Source organism: Dermochelys coriacea, chromosome 25 (assembly GCF_009764565.3).
Source record: "Dermochelys coriacea isolate rDerCor1 chromosome 25, rDerCor1.pri.v4, whole genome shotgun sequence".
Lineage (NCBI taxonomy): Eukaryota > Metazoa > Chordata > Testudines > Dermochelyidae > Dermochelys > Dermochelys coriacea.
In genome coordinates this window covers 3,479,223-3,493,070 of record NC_050092.1, presented here as the reverse complement: position 1 = coordinate 3,493,070, position 13,848 = coordinate 3,479,223, and the positions used below count along the sequence as shown (strand labels likewise).

General features: G+C 59.8%; 1 protein-coding gene across 1 annotated transcript; it reads left to right on the top strand.

Moving 5' to 3' along the window:
• The first annotated feature begins 31 nt into the window (after nucleotides 1-31).
• GIPC3 (GIPC PDZ domain containing family member 3) lies at nucleotides 32-12,370 on the top strand. Its single transcript, XM_038384124.2, has 7 exons — nucleotides 32-142; nucleotides 785-1,519; nucleotides 3,670-3,855; nucleotides 6,538-6,718; nucleotides 10,220-10,332; nucleotides 11,297-11,378; nucleotides 11,701-12,370. Exons 2-7 carry the CDS (start codon nucleotides 1,223-1,225, stop codon nucleotides 11,850-11,852), a joined length of 1,011 nt encoding a protein of 336 aa, XP_038240052.1. The 5' UTR covers nucleotides 32-142; nucleotides 785-1,222; the 3' UTR covers nucleotides 11,853-12,370.
• The last annotated feature ends 1,478 nt before the right edge of the window (nucleotides 12,371-13,848 follow it).

The window sequence follows — 13,848 nt, the reverse complement described above, 5'->3', positions numbered from 1 at the left end:
GATTTCCTTGGTCTGAGTTTTGCAGAGAGCTCAGCTGCTGCTCTCCCATCCAAGAAGAAACCCCAGCGCTGGACCAGAACGCCGCCTTCTGATGCAGATAACTTCAACCTTGAGACCAGTGCAGCTTTTCCGTGCTTCTGAGGTGAAAAGCCGAACCCACTGTTCTTGCCAAGCAATTCAGGCAAAGTCCCCTTTGGGGCAGGGCACCATGTGGGCTGAAACCAGCTGGGAGAGGGGTTGTTTACAAAACTCACTCCTCGAAAGCCATAACTTCCACACACTGCACCTGCTAACATTGGCCAGGGGTCGGGGACATCCTCCAGGGGCTGGTCCCTGTAAGAGGCTTAGGAATCTGCTACTGCCTCGGGCCTGGCCAGACCGGGGGAGGTCTAGGTTGGCTATTAGGAAAAACTTTTTCACTCGGAGGGTGGTGAAGCACTGGAATGGGTCCACTAGGGAGGTGGTGGAATCTCCTTCCTTAAAGGTTTTTAAGGCCTGGCTTGACAAAACCCTGGCTGGGATGATTTAATTGCGGTCGGTCCTGCTTTGAGCAGGGGATTGGACTAGGTGAGGTCTCTTCCAACCCTGATATTCTATGGCTCTGGAGCACCAGGAGTGGAGGCTGCTTCGCGGCCCAATGCTGCCTGTGCATTTCCTGGCCAGGACCGGGACCGGCAGTGGGGTTTGAACAGCTGTCCATCTCCGGTGCTTGGGCTGCCGTGCCCCTGGCCAGCAGAAGTATGTAATCGCTGGGAACCTAGCATGGTCCTTTGTTCCCCTCCAGGTGTGTAAGATGCTACTTCCTTGGAGTGACCACAGCCCAGGTGCCAAAAGCTTGTGCACATACATCCCCAAATTGCTGGTTCAGTCCCTATCAGTGACCCATCATAAGTGCTTAAGAAGGTATTGTTTTTATAGGGTCGCTCTCCTGATGGTAAACATACACTGGCCTTTAGCTGGAAGCTGCGATGGTGGAACAGCCAAACCCCTGTTGCCCCTTGTAACCCCTCAGCACAGCTGCTCTTCCCAGGGGTTTGCTTGCTGGCTCTTCCCGCTCCCCAGGTCCCTGCAGCTTGGAGCTCTGCCTGTGTGGAGGGAAGCTCATCTGACACTCCTTGAATTACCTGCGCTCACGGGATCAGATTCCCTGGGCTGAGAGCTGGGGAGATCTATAATTCAGCAGGGGCAGCTGCCATTGTGGCCCCGAAAGAAGGGCAGCAAGATGCTGCGGAGATCAGGCTGGCGAAGCAAGAAGGCAGGCGAGGAAGAGGAGGAGGAGAAGCCCATGGAGAACGGGGTGTCCCCAGAGCAGGGGGCCACGGAGGCCCCGCCTGAAGTGGGGAGAGCTGGGAATAGTGCCCCCGCTGCCTGCTCGCAGCCATCCCTGCGGGTCCGGCCCAGGCTGGTCTTCCACACGCAGCTGGCCCACGGCAGCCCCACGGGCAAGATCGAGGGCTTCACCAATGTGAAGGAGTTGTATGCCAAAATCGCCGAGGTCTTCGACATCTCCCCCACTGAGGTGAGGCAGGAGCAGCATGGGGTGGGGGGCGGGGCAGTGCCTAACCCAACCGAAGAGCCAGGATACCTGAGCCTGACACACCTGTGCCAGTGCCAAAGCTCCCCTCTGCCCTCGATCTGGGGTGGGGTGGGGTAGGAGTCTGCTGTTTAGCCTTTGGAGCCCTGCATGTTCCAGCTGGCCGGCTCTGGTCACCACAGGGTTAAGGCCAAGCTCTCTGGGTACAGCTGCAGGGCTTGCCTCCATGGTGCCATAGCATCTGCCAGGGCTTGGGCTGCCTTCCAGGGTCCATCTGGTACATGCCGTTCCTGTACCGTCATGACTAAGCCCGCGGTGGGCGGGAGCCCTGGGTTCTAGTCCCAGCTCCACCTGACTCTCTCTGTGACCCTGGGCAAGACACATCTCCCCTCAGTGCCTCAATTTTCCCATCTGACCCGCCTTTCAAAAGATCTGCGCCTAGAAGTGGCTGTGCAATCAGTAGGGGTGATGAAGAAACTCTGGCTGGTTTGTTCCTTAGCCAAGAAACCTGGGCTATCCAGACCAGTTGGCACAGGTTTACCTATGCCGTGGTTGTCTGCCTCCCCTATGGGGCTGGGAGCTTTGAGATCCTCAGCTGAATGGTGCTAGGGAGAGGCACGTTATTCCACGGATTGTCCTGTCGGGGTGCTGGTGGCCTGGGGGATCAGTAATGGGCTGCTGGACCTGTCGCCTTTAACATGGTTCGATCCAGCCCAGGCGAGTTGTGACTCTCACTTGTTACCATCTGATGCTGCTCAGTGGCTTGCATGAAACCGGTTCAGTGAGTCTCTGTCGCTCTCGTGTGGGCAGAGCTGGGGCTGCCCCTTAGCTCCTGTGTGTTCCTGTTCGTGCTCAGTTCACGACCCTGGGTAGGGCCACAATAATCCGTGCTGCTGCAGGTGCCCTCTGCAGGCAGCCCTGGGCTGGAGAGAGCCTGCCTCTGCCCCTCCATCTTGTCGGGGTCAAGCTTGCGACCTCAGCTGTAGCTCTAGCAACATAGTGTACAGGAGACCAGATCCATGTCTCAGAAATTCATCCTAGTTATTCTTTAGTGCATCCTACAGGCCCCAAACAAACCCAGGGCCCTGATTGTGCTGGGCGCTGCACAAACATTGTCAGCCAGGCCCTGTCTCCAAAGAGTGTGAAATCTAAACAAGCCAGACAGGGAAGGATGGTTATCCCCATTTTTATAGATGGGGAAACTGAGGCATGGGGAAACTAAGAAATTTGCCTGAGGTCCCCCAGGGTAAGGAAATGTACTGAGTCCAATCTGGTTAATTCACTGACAGCCAACCTGCTTCTGTAACAACAAACAACAGGTTTCAGAGTAGCAGCGGTGTTAGTGTGTATTTGCAAAAAAAAGGAGTACTTGCGGCACCTTAGAGACTAACAAATTTATTAGAGCATAAGCTTTCGTGAGCTACAGCTCACTTCATCGCATCCGATGAAGTGAGCTGTAGCTCACAAAAGCTTATGCTCTAATAAATTTGTTAGTCTCTAAGGTGCCGCAAGTACTCCTTTTCTTTTAACAAAACAACAAAAGCCCATCATGTTTGTGGTTTGAAAATGCACCTAATTTTGCCGATTCTGAGTTGCAGACCCTGGAGTTCCAAGGAAGGCCGGGTGGGGACAGCTCAGCTCTGTGGGTTATTCATTTATTTTTGCACAGTGATGATCACCCAAAAGGCCTTTGGCTCAGGGCGCTGCCATGACAGAAGCAATGATCAATAATAATTCAGGGTTGTTATGTGTGGTTGTGGGCCTCCGTTTTCACAGACAGCTGCAGTAGGGAATGGGAACGTCTCCAACAAATGCAAGGCTCACTTCCCTGATTGGCCCATTTCCCTTTCCTTGAAGCAAACACCTTTCACGTGATCATCAATGCACAAAAATAGATAAAATAAGCCCCAGAACCAACTTGTCCCTCCAAGGCAAAAAGCAGAATTCCAGGGTCGGCAACTCAAAATGGGTAAAAAGGGGTACATTTCCCACCCACATTTGGGGGTATCATGGTGCTGGGTGCTCTGTGCCCCTCTGGTGCATGCCAGCCACTGCCCCGCTGAGCTGTTGGGTGGAGGGTGTTCCAAGCTCCCAACCCCGCTGGACAGAACAGTGAGGCAGCTGCTCTCCGGCAGATCCTCTTCTGCACCCTCAACACCCACAAGGTGGACATGCAGAAGCTGCTAGGGGGCCAGATCGGCCTGGAGGATTTCATCTTCGCACATGTGCGGGGCGAGACCAAGGAGGTGGAGGTGACCAAGACGGAGGATGCACTGGGGCTGACCATCACTGACAACGGGGCAGGCTACGCTTTCATCAAGGTGGGTGAGGGCCATGGGCTGGAGGGGCCGCAGTGGAGGGGGGGGGGATTGTGCCAGGGACAGCCAAGAATTATCCTTCAGGAGGGTGATTTTATGTTTTGTTTGTTTTTTTAAATGGAAAATTGGGTTTTTGGTGAAAAGTGGCTGTCGGCTTCTTGTGGGAAACCTCCAGTGTTTGTTAAAAAAACTGCACCCCCAACACCCAAACTGTCTGGAGTTGGGAACCCTGCCGTGGGGCCTCCTAGGAGCCGCAGTTTGGGTGTTTCGTGTTCTCATTCTCCTTACTCCCCAGCTGGACTCCATCTCCCATGATGCACTGTGACTCTGACATGAGTCCATGATGTCTCACCAAGAGGGGAGAGCCTGGTGCATCGTGGAAGTAGTAGTCCAACCTGGCAGGCTGGCCCATAAAGGACGGTGGGAACAACAAACACTGAACTACAACTCCCATGAGGCACCAGGTGGCATTTCTCAATCAAAATATTTCTGTTTTCTGTTTGTTGCTGAAAAATCAAAACTTTGGGGGGAGGGGTGAGAGCAAGGGGACTTTTCAGGTCAGACAGTCCAGGGCGGGGCTCGTGGTCCAGGGGGCAGGGAAGGCTGGTTTCCAGGAGATGGCCCATCGGGCGGCTCACGCACTCTGGCCCTGGGACTCCTGAGCCAGGAGCAGAGAGTTTACAGATGTTTATTCTCATTAAAATCACCTCCCCACACAATGTAAATGTCCCATTCACTGCACACAGCAGGGAATCCCCCAGGGCAGGCTACAAGGACATGGAATCAGATGGGGATGAGTGGGGACATGGAAGAAATGGTACCAAACAGAGACTGCCTCGTTTGAGGAGGCAGCTGAGAGAGCATTGCTGAAAGGCTCGGAGAGCAGGGCTGCTCTAGAGAAGGCAAAGTGGGGGCCTCTGATCTCCCCCTCTCATGGGGTGAGAGCAGGGGTCAGGCAATGACATGGAAAAGCAACAGATTTGAAACTGATCCAAGGTGATCCCTGTGGATCCCACTGGCAGCCTGTGGAACTCGCTGCCACAAGATACCAGGGAGTCCAAGAGCGTGGCAGGACTCAGAAAAGGGCGTGGACATGGCTACAGAGCAGTGGTTCTCAACTTGCAGTCCCCCTGTTTCAGGGCACGAGCCAGCCTCTAGCCAGAGGGTGGGGGGGTCAGCAGGGCCCAGGACCAGTTACTGTACAGCTGCCTGCAGGGATTCTCGCACCTTCCTTGGAAGCAGCTGGTGCTGGTGCCAGGAGATTGGCTGGGTGGGGCCAGCAGGGTGATACCTGAGGAGCTGGGGAATTCAGCTGAAGACAAAAATATGCGGGGAGAGAGTTTTTCTGAGAGAGAGCCCTGCAGCTGGGGGAGGGGGTCAGAGCCCTGCAGATGGGGGGAGAGGGGCAAATACCCCCCCACATAAAAGGAAACCCCCCAGGGAAAGTAGCCTGAAGCTTTGATCAGCTGGACATGGTGATTTCCCCCTGCAGAGAAGGGAGGGGAGCCCCCCTACATTGCCCTTCCCAGGGGCTGGGTTCTCTCCAGGCTAGTCTAGGGTCATGGAGGCAGAGCAGGGCTGATTTCAGGCAGGGTCTGAGGCCCCAGATGCCAGCCAGCCCCATTGCACCGGGTGCTGCCCGGCCCCAGAGCCAAGCCCAACATCGTTCCCAGTGTGACAGGGTCAGGCCAGATGGCTATAGGAGAGTAATAGAAGGCAGATATATTAGCCCCAGGCTAAGTAGGTCCCCTTTCCCTGGGTAAGGTAACAGGGAAGGTTCCAGAACAATCAGGAACCTTCTGGAGACAATTAAGACAGGCTGATTAGAACACCTGCAGCCAATCAAGAAGCTGGTAGAATCAATTAAGGGAGGCTAATCAGGGCACCTGGGTTTTAAAAAGGAGCTCACTTCAGTTTGTGGTGTGTGTGTGAGGAGCTGGGAGCAAGAGGTGCTAGGAGCTGAGAGTGAGAACGTGGACTGCTGGAGGACTGAGGTGTACAAGCATCATCAGACCCCAGGAGGAAGGTCCTGTGCTGAGGATAAAGGTGTTGGGAGGAGGCCATGGGGAAGTAGCCCACGGAGTTGTAGCTGTCACGCAGCTGTTCCAGGAGGCTCTCTAGACAGCTGCGATCCACAGGGCCCTGGGCTGGAACCCAGAGTAGAGGGCGGGCCTGGGTTCCCCCTGCAAATCTTCCCAACTCCTGGTCAGACACAGGAGGATTTGACCTGGACTGTGAATTCAGAAAAACAGCCAAGCTGAGGGCTGCCATGAGCTCCCCGAGGAAATCTGCCAATAAGCGCAAGACCCACCAAGGTAGAGCAGGAACTTTGTCACACCAGACAGGCGGTCACTGCTCCAGGCGGTTCACAAGCAGCTCTTGGCACCGCTCTGTGCCTCCTGCCCTACAAAACTGGGGGTGGGGGCTGGAGAAACACCTGCTGTTGTGCTAGGGACATCCCAGTGTTGTCACTCCCCAGCCCCAGCCCAGGGTGCAGCTCTAAGGTCATCCCCCTGCCCAGTAGCGCTGGTCCTGATGGCTGGGAGGCACCTGCATGGATACCCCCCCATGTGTAAGGACCAGGAGCAGCTCAGCCCTGCTGTGTCCCCACGCCCCCTTCCACCCCCCAGCCGGCCATGTCCCACGCTCCCCCGCCCCCACTGACCGGCATGTCCCGCGCTCCAGAGGATCAAGGACGGGAGCATCATGAACTGCGTCCAGACTGTGTGCGTGGGCGACAGCATCGAGGCCATCAACGACCAGAGCATCGTAGGCTGCCGCCACTATGATGTTGCCAAGATGCTGCGGGAGCTGCCCAGGGCCCAGCCCTTCACCCTGCGGCTGGTGCAGCCCAAACGGGCCTTTGGTGAGTTACACAAAAATGCGCACACACATGCGCACACCAGACACTCTGCGGTGCAGGGTCAAGTGTTTGCTGCCCCTGGCCTTGACCCCAGGGGATGGGGGTTAAACCGGCTGCCTGAGCGTCACAATCTGCTGCGATTTGCCCTTATCACAGAACCAGCATTCAGAATAACTGGGAATCTCGTCAGTGAGACCCCAGGCTTCGGGTCGGAGTGGGGGCACCGGCAGAGCTGTGCAAGCCCAGGTTCTGGGCTAGGAGGGGGCTGCGGATCGGGAGTGAGGGGCACTGGCGAGCTGGACGGGAGCCTAGGCTTCTGGGACAGCAGGGGCTGTGGGTCGTGAGTGAGGGGCATTACTGTGGCAGGCTTTAGGACTGTGGCAGCAGCCTCTCCATTGTCAGATGGGTGCAGGGAGGGGATGTGGTCTGAGGTCCAGCGAGTCTAAGGCGGAACTGGGCACTGAGCCCCAATCCTGGGTCCCCGCTCAGAGTCCTCTGCCCCATGAGTCCCTCCTACATCCGGCCTGGGTTTGTCGGACCATGATGTTAAGAGGTGGGAAAGCCCTTTACCCCTGCAGCCCATCTCCCAGCAAACGGTACAGAGAACATTAAACAGTTACCGCCTGGACCGCCAAACGCTTCTACGCAGCTCTGAGAATGCCACTCACTCCCAGCCCGCAGGCCCCTCCTTCCCTCTCACCTTGGGTCTCCAACCAGATCTACCAGAGCTCTCAGCCCTGGCCTGCGTCACCCTCCACTCTTCATCGCGGACCCTGGGCAGCATCATTCTCGGACATGCCCAAGCCTCCCCCTGCCCTGCTGGCCCCGCCACCCGAATGCGGCTGCTGGGTCTGAGCCGTGGGGGCTGCCCTGGTGGGAAGGGAGGTGGGGGGCCTCGCACCTGGGTTCTTTTCCCTTCTGATCTTCGGGCCCGGGCCCCTGGGGGGTTGCACTCTGTATCAGGCCAGCCACGCGGCACCAGATCCCGCCAAGTACCCCCCCTCCCCTCCCTCCACACACGCATGCGAGATGGTCCATGACGTAGTTGGACTCAGTGTCGGGCACCGGGCAGTCATCTGGGCTCTGAGATGGCATCGCCCAGTCACACGATGAATCCACTCGGGGCTCGCAGCCGGGTTATAGCTCCTGGGGCCCCATGGGCGGCTGCTGACATGGGGTGGAGGGAACGGATCCACGTCTGGGGTTAGAGTAAGCCAAGCAGCTGCTGCTCAGCCTGTTGCATCCCCACACGCTAGCATTGGGCGTGTCCCTGCGATCCCCCCAGGAATCTCTGCCTCCCTCCAGTGAGGAGCTTCCAGAGGGACCGAACCCAGCCCCTCGGAGACGCCATGGGGCCCCTGTGACTCCTCAGGCCGGGCCTGGCCTGGCACAGAGGCTGCTGGGTGAGCGAGTCCCTGTATCCCCTCAGGGGGAGGCTGTCGCCCTGGGTAGCCCCTCCTGCAAGGGGCGTGACCGACCTGAGTGCCCCTGAGAGCCACATGCCGACTGGACCTGCTCGGGCTGGTCGGAGATCTATGCAGTGCCGTGTGCACATGCACATGTGTGTGGAGCTGCAATCCCAGCATTGGAAGCCGGGTTGCTGGGCTGGATCATCAGGAAGCCGTGGCGCAGCCCTGGTGTTCTTCCATTTCCCCTTTCTCCCCACCGGCTTCTGCCAGCCCCCTCTCTCCTGCTCCCCGGGGGAACATTGGGTGGCCCATGTCAGTGTCTCCCACTAGGGGTGCATGGACAGTATGGCTGGGCCCTGGGCTGAAGCCTAGCTAGGCCTGTAACCGGTGCTGCTGGGGGCTGAGTGACTCCCCGGGGCTGGGGCTGGGCCCGGCCATTGGCCCCTAGTTTCAGGTAGGGGTGCCAGGCATCCGGGTTTCGACCAGAACGCCCAGTCGAAAAGGGACCCAGGCAGCTCCGGTCAGCACCACTGACCAGGCCGTTAAAAGTCCGGTTGGCGGCGCAGCGGGGCTGGCAGGCTCCCTGCCTGTCGTGACTCCGTGTGGCTCCTGGAATCGACCGGCATATCCGGCTCCTAGGCACAGGGGCAGCCATGGGGGCTCTGTGCACTGCCCCCACCCTGAGAGCTGGCTCTGCAGCTCCATTGGCCTGGAACCTCGGCCAATGGGCGCTGCAGGGGCAGCGCCTGTAGGTGGACGCAGCACGCAGCGATCCCTGGCCGTCCCTTCACCTAGGAGCCAGACATGCCGGCTGCTTCTGGGAGCCGCCCGAGGTAAGCGCTGCCCAGAGCCTGCACCCCAACCCCGTACCCAGCCCTGAGCCCCCTCCCGCACCCAAACTTCCTCACAGAGCCTGCATCCTGAACCCCCCCCGTGCCCAACCCCTGCCCCAGACCTGAGCCCCTACCCGCACTCCAAACCCCTTGATCCCACCCTGCACCCCAGAGGCCCCTCCTGCACCCCAAATCCTTCATCCTCTCCCAGAGCCTGTACCCCCTGCCAGAGCCCTCACCCACTCCTGCAACCTTGCCCCAGTCTGGTGAAAATGAGCGAGCGAGTGAGTGAATGATGGAGTGAGCAGGGGCCTTTGAAGCAGGAGTGGGGCCTCAGGATGGGAATGAACAAGGATGTTTGGTTTTCTGTGATTAGAAAGTGGGCAACCCTAGTTTGAGGTGGGAATTAATTGTATTAATTGGGGAAGGAGCTCGAATCCCATTAATTCAGGCCTGGGACTGGCTCGGGGCCTTTCTGCTTCCACCCACTGCGTAGCCTGGGGATCAAGGCAACTGTGCACTCCTTGGGGCCGGGGGCTGCCTGCACTGGCTGAGCAATCGCTAGAATGAGTTAATGCCGTTCTCAGCCTCGCTACAGCTTTTAATCCTTCCCACTTCCATCCACCACTCAACTGCCCTCCCACATCCTCCATGCCTCTCCACAACCCACCATAGTCCATGTCCCCCGACACTGATTTACGCCTCACTACTGCCCTCCCCATATGCCCTCCACACTGCCCCCGTCACGCGCAGGCTGCAGGCATCCAAGGGATACTTGGTCCTCACACAACCTTGGCAATGTGCTGCTGTGGATCAGTGGCCAGGTTCCACCCCAGAGGTGGCTGCATTCCAGTGATGCAGAGAGAAGGGCTTGTGCTTGTTTTGGGGCAATGTTCAACGGAGCTTGGGCTGTTCTCCCTGGGGTCCCTCCAGGCTCCCATCTGGGGTTAGACCTTGGATAGGTCAGTTGACAGAGCCCCTTCCTGCCCCACAGAGTGAGAGAGACTCCAGTGGGCCCGATCCACCTCCATGCCCTGCCAAAGGTCAGTCACTTCCTGGGACTTCCTGTGGGGGAGGATGGGGGTTTGGGACAGGGCCCCTTTGCCCAGGGCTTGCCTGGGGCTCAGGGAGTGTCCTGGGTGGAGCTGGGTCTTTGCTCCCCAGCTGGGCATGGTGCTTTGGCACAAGGAAAAGACACCAGGACCCTGTGCCTGCCCTGGCACCCGCTTTGAACAGCCCCCTCATCCCCGTCTGTGTCCCAGATATGATCGGGCAGAGGACCAAGAGCAGCAAGTGCCCAGGCGAGGGCAAGGTGGCCAGTGGCAAGGAGACCCTGCGGCTGCGCACCTGGGGCACCGCCAGCCTGGAGGAGGTGGTAAGTTAGGGACCAAAGCGGGGGAGGAGGCGAAGGGGGAAGATGCGTGTAAGGAGTGAAATCCCTGGGGGGGCTGTGAGATTGGGGGGCGCACACGGCCATTCCCCAAAGCAGATTGTTGCCACTCCCTCCCCCTGGCCCAGCCCCCAGCTCTGGCTCCCTGCAGGGAGTGCCTGGAATCACTGTTCACAGGAGCTCTGCCAAGGACCCAGGCGTCCTAGCAAGAGAAGGCAGCTCCAGGACCTGCAGGGTGAGGGAGCCAGTGACTGGGCACGGGTGCAGTGACTACACATTGCATGTGCACACGTGACACGTGCTCACACAGGGTGGGTGCAGTCAGTCCAATGTACGCATGGTGTTGTACATGCAGTCACCGCCCATGACCCATGCCAGTGGGGACACAGTCAGGTGCAAACATGCATGGCCCCAGAGATGCCCCTGCTCATGTGTGCGCCTGGTGTGTGCACACAGACCCGCGTGTGTACTCGCTGGCTGCCGCAGAGCCAGGCAGGGCTGGGGTGGCAGGTACCAGCTCCCTGCTCCACCCTGGTGCTGCAAAGGGGACGTTTCCTGTCCTGGCCTCCCGCTATCCGCCTGGAGGTCAGAGTTCAGGGCCTGAGCAGTGTAGCCGCTCTCCATTCCAGAGGGCCCCCAATTCTTGGCAGCACCCTCTCACCGGGGGTGGGGGGGGTGACTCTGGGGGGGTCCCAAAACTAACAAGAAGCAAAAAGCTGGTCTGGGTTGAGTCAGGGGACCCCCCCCCCCCAATGCACAGTAGGACTCAACTGGCCAAGGTACCTCCTGTACCAGTGCCCCAGCTGGCTCCCCTGTGCCCAGGAGCCCAGGGCTGTCACCGGGCTGGCAGGAGGGCCTGGCCCAGGGCCTCTAATCCAGCCCCCTGCAGCAATTAGGGCTGAGAGGGTTGAACCAACAGTGACTTTGCTGCCCTGGCCCCTGCCCACAGCCCAGCGCTTGGGAGAAGGAGGCTGCCCGGAGGGTGGACGACCTGCTGGAGAGCTACATGGGCATCCGGGACGTGGAGTTGGGTAAGCAGGGGCGGGGAGGGGGTGGGTTCCAGGCCCCAGGGAGGTGGGGAGGGCAGGCCCAGGGTTCTGGGGAGGGCAAGGGCTGGTGTGGGGGAGTGCCGGGGCTGGGCCCTGGTGACATGGGGAGGGCAAGGGCTGGCGTGGGGTAGTGCCGGGGCTGGGCCCTGGTGACACGGGGGAGGGCAGGGTTGGGGAGGGCAGACTGGGCCAGTGCTTCGTTGCCCTTCTCAGCAGGTCCCTTGGCCCCTGGGCCTGTCCCGGGGGCATCGGGATTCAGCCCATAGCCCTGACTCCCCGGCTGAGCTCTGTCCTCTCTCCATAGCCTCAACCATGGTGGAGGTGGCCCGGGAGTGCCTGAGCCCAGCGGAGTTTGCCAAGAGCCTGGACTCAGTGCTGGGCGAGTTCGCGTTCCCGGGCGAGTTCGTGGCCGAGGTCTGGGCCGCCATCTGCGGAGCCAAGGGGGGCAGGAAATAGGGGAGGGGGCAGAGCACTTGGCCTGTGACGTCTGCCCCCTGGCCATGGGCTCCCTCCTGTCCCAGCAGCAGCCCCCGTCTTCCTGCCCCAGAGAGACCCCATGCCCAGCTGGGCAGGGACTGGCAAGGGCCCGTCCGGGAAACCCAGAGGATCTGCCTCAGGCCCTAGTCAGATGGGGTGGTGGGCCCGGGGCAGGAGCAGTCCCTGCAGGCCGGGGCTAGTCCAGGCCGCGGTGCCCATCCTGGCTATGAGCCTAAGTAATGGCAGCTCCTCAGGGCCTTCCCTGGAGCCACTGTCCATCGCTGCCTCCCTCCTCCACTCTCTGCACAGCGGCCAGGGCTGGCGCTGAACCCAGGGAGCAGTTGGGGAAACCCTAGGGAGGGGGGGACAGTCCAGGACTCATGTGGGGACGTGGAGCTGGTGTGACTCTGACCCTTTCCTCGCCCTTTGCTCTGATGACTTCCCCTCCACTAGCCAGCGGGTGAGAGGGGCAGAGGACCGCTCTGGGGGCGAGGGGACAGGGGCCCAGCTCTAGTGGCGAGGGAGATGGGGGGCCTGAGGGGACAGGGTGGCAAAGGGGCCTGGCTCTGGGGGCAGGGGCCCATTGGGCTTGTTGGCCACTGCATGGCCAAGCATCTCTGTGCTGCTCCTTTGCCCACCCTAGGACCCATAGCAAGCCCAGGCTGTGCCCCAGACTGGTACCCCCTGTCATTCACAGGGCTGGGTCAGGGATTCTGGGTGGGGGTCAGGGCCAGGACCCCCAGGTCGTTCCCAGGGCTGGGCTGGCGGTGCTTGGTGGGGGCGGGTAGGGCCAGGAGCCCCCTGCGAATTCCAAGGACCAGGTGCCCTCATGCGGCTGTGGCACTTCCTGGCTGTCTGGCACCAAAGGGGCCCAAGGACCTGTCTCACCGGCCCTGCAGAGGTGGGGAGTGGTGTGAAGGCAGCAGCCAGCCCCTGCTGGCATGAGGGGCAATCAGGGGGAGGGAGGGGACTCAGCCCCTCCCCCAAGCAGATCGTGGTGGGGATGCCAGCTCCGCAGGACTGCTGGGAGCTGCCTCTCTTGTGGAGACCTGTGGCTTCGGGGCCAGGCAGGCTCCAGCACCCGCCCTGCCTTGGGGCGCAGATCAGGTGCTGGCCAGCCCCATGGAGCCGGCTTGCTTGGCGGGGGCCATTCTGGGGGGGCAGCTTCAAGGGAGGCCATGAGGGTGAAGGGCTGCCCTGGCCACAGGCTGCTCAACACTGGCCACCTTGCCTACTCCACATGGGGTGGGGGCAGGCCCTAGCCCTACCCTGGCGGATGCAGGAGCCGTGCCCACTGGCAGTGATTGGGGGAGAGAGCCTGATGGTTTCGGTTTGTTCAAAGCCTCTGTATTTCTCTGCTCGTTTGCTCTGGAAGCCCTGGGCCCCTTGAGTCTCGCTGCCCATCTCTCGGGGCACGGGGAGGGCTGAGATGAGGAGCCGCAGCTGATGGGAGAGAGCCGGTCCTGGGCTCCGCAGAGCCTGGAGCGGGGAGGAGTCACCATGTGAGCTCACAACTCATGATATACAACGAGTTTCTCAGAGCCCCAGCTCCTGGCCGGGATTGTGGAACAATCTGGGGGTTCATTAAAAACAAACAAAAAAGGTCAGTTTCTGGCTCCTGTGATTGTGGGGGAAACAGTGGGAAAGGTGGAAGGCAAGCGACCTAACGGGCCCCAAACCCAAAGCACAAGGCCCCTGGTTTGTTAAATCCTGTCAGGTGGGGGAAGGACCACAGAATGCCTGGGCTGGGGGGGCTGGGAGCTCTCTCCTCCCTAGTGTTAACGCTGACACGCCAACCTCAATGAGGTTTAAGGAGTGTGAATTAAAGTCTCTTCCCCATGTGGAGCACCAGGACCGGGTGTGCCTGGCCACTCTCCAGGCGGCCAGAGTTGCTCAGGGCCCGGAGCCTGGACAGCCTGTTAAAAAGCAACTCCCAGGTGTTTGCCACGCACCTTCCCTGGGCAGAGCCCGGCGC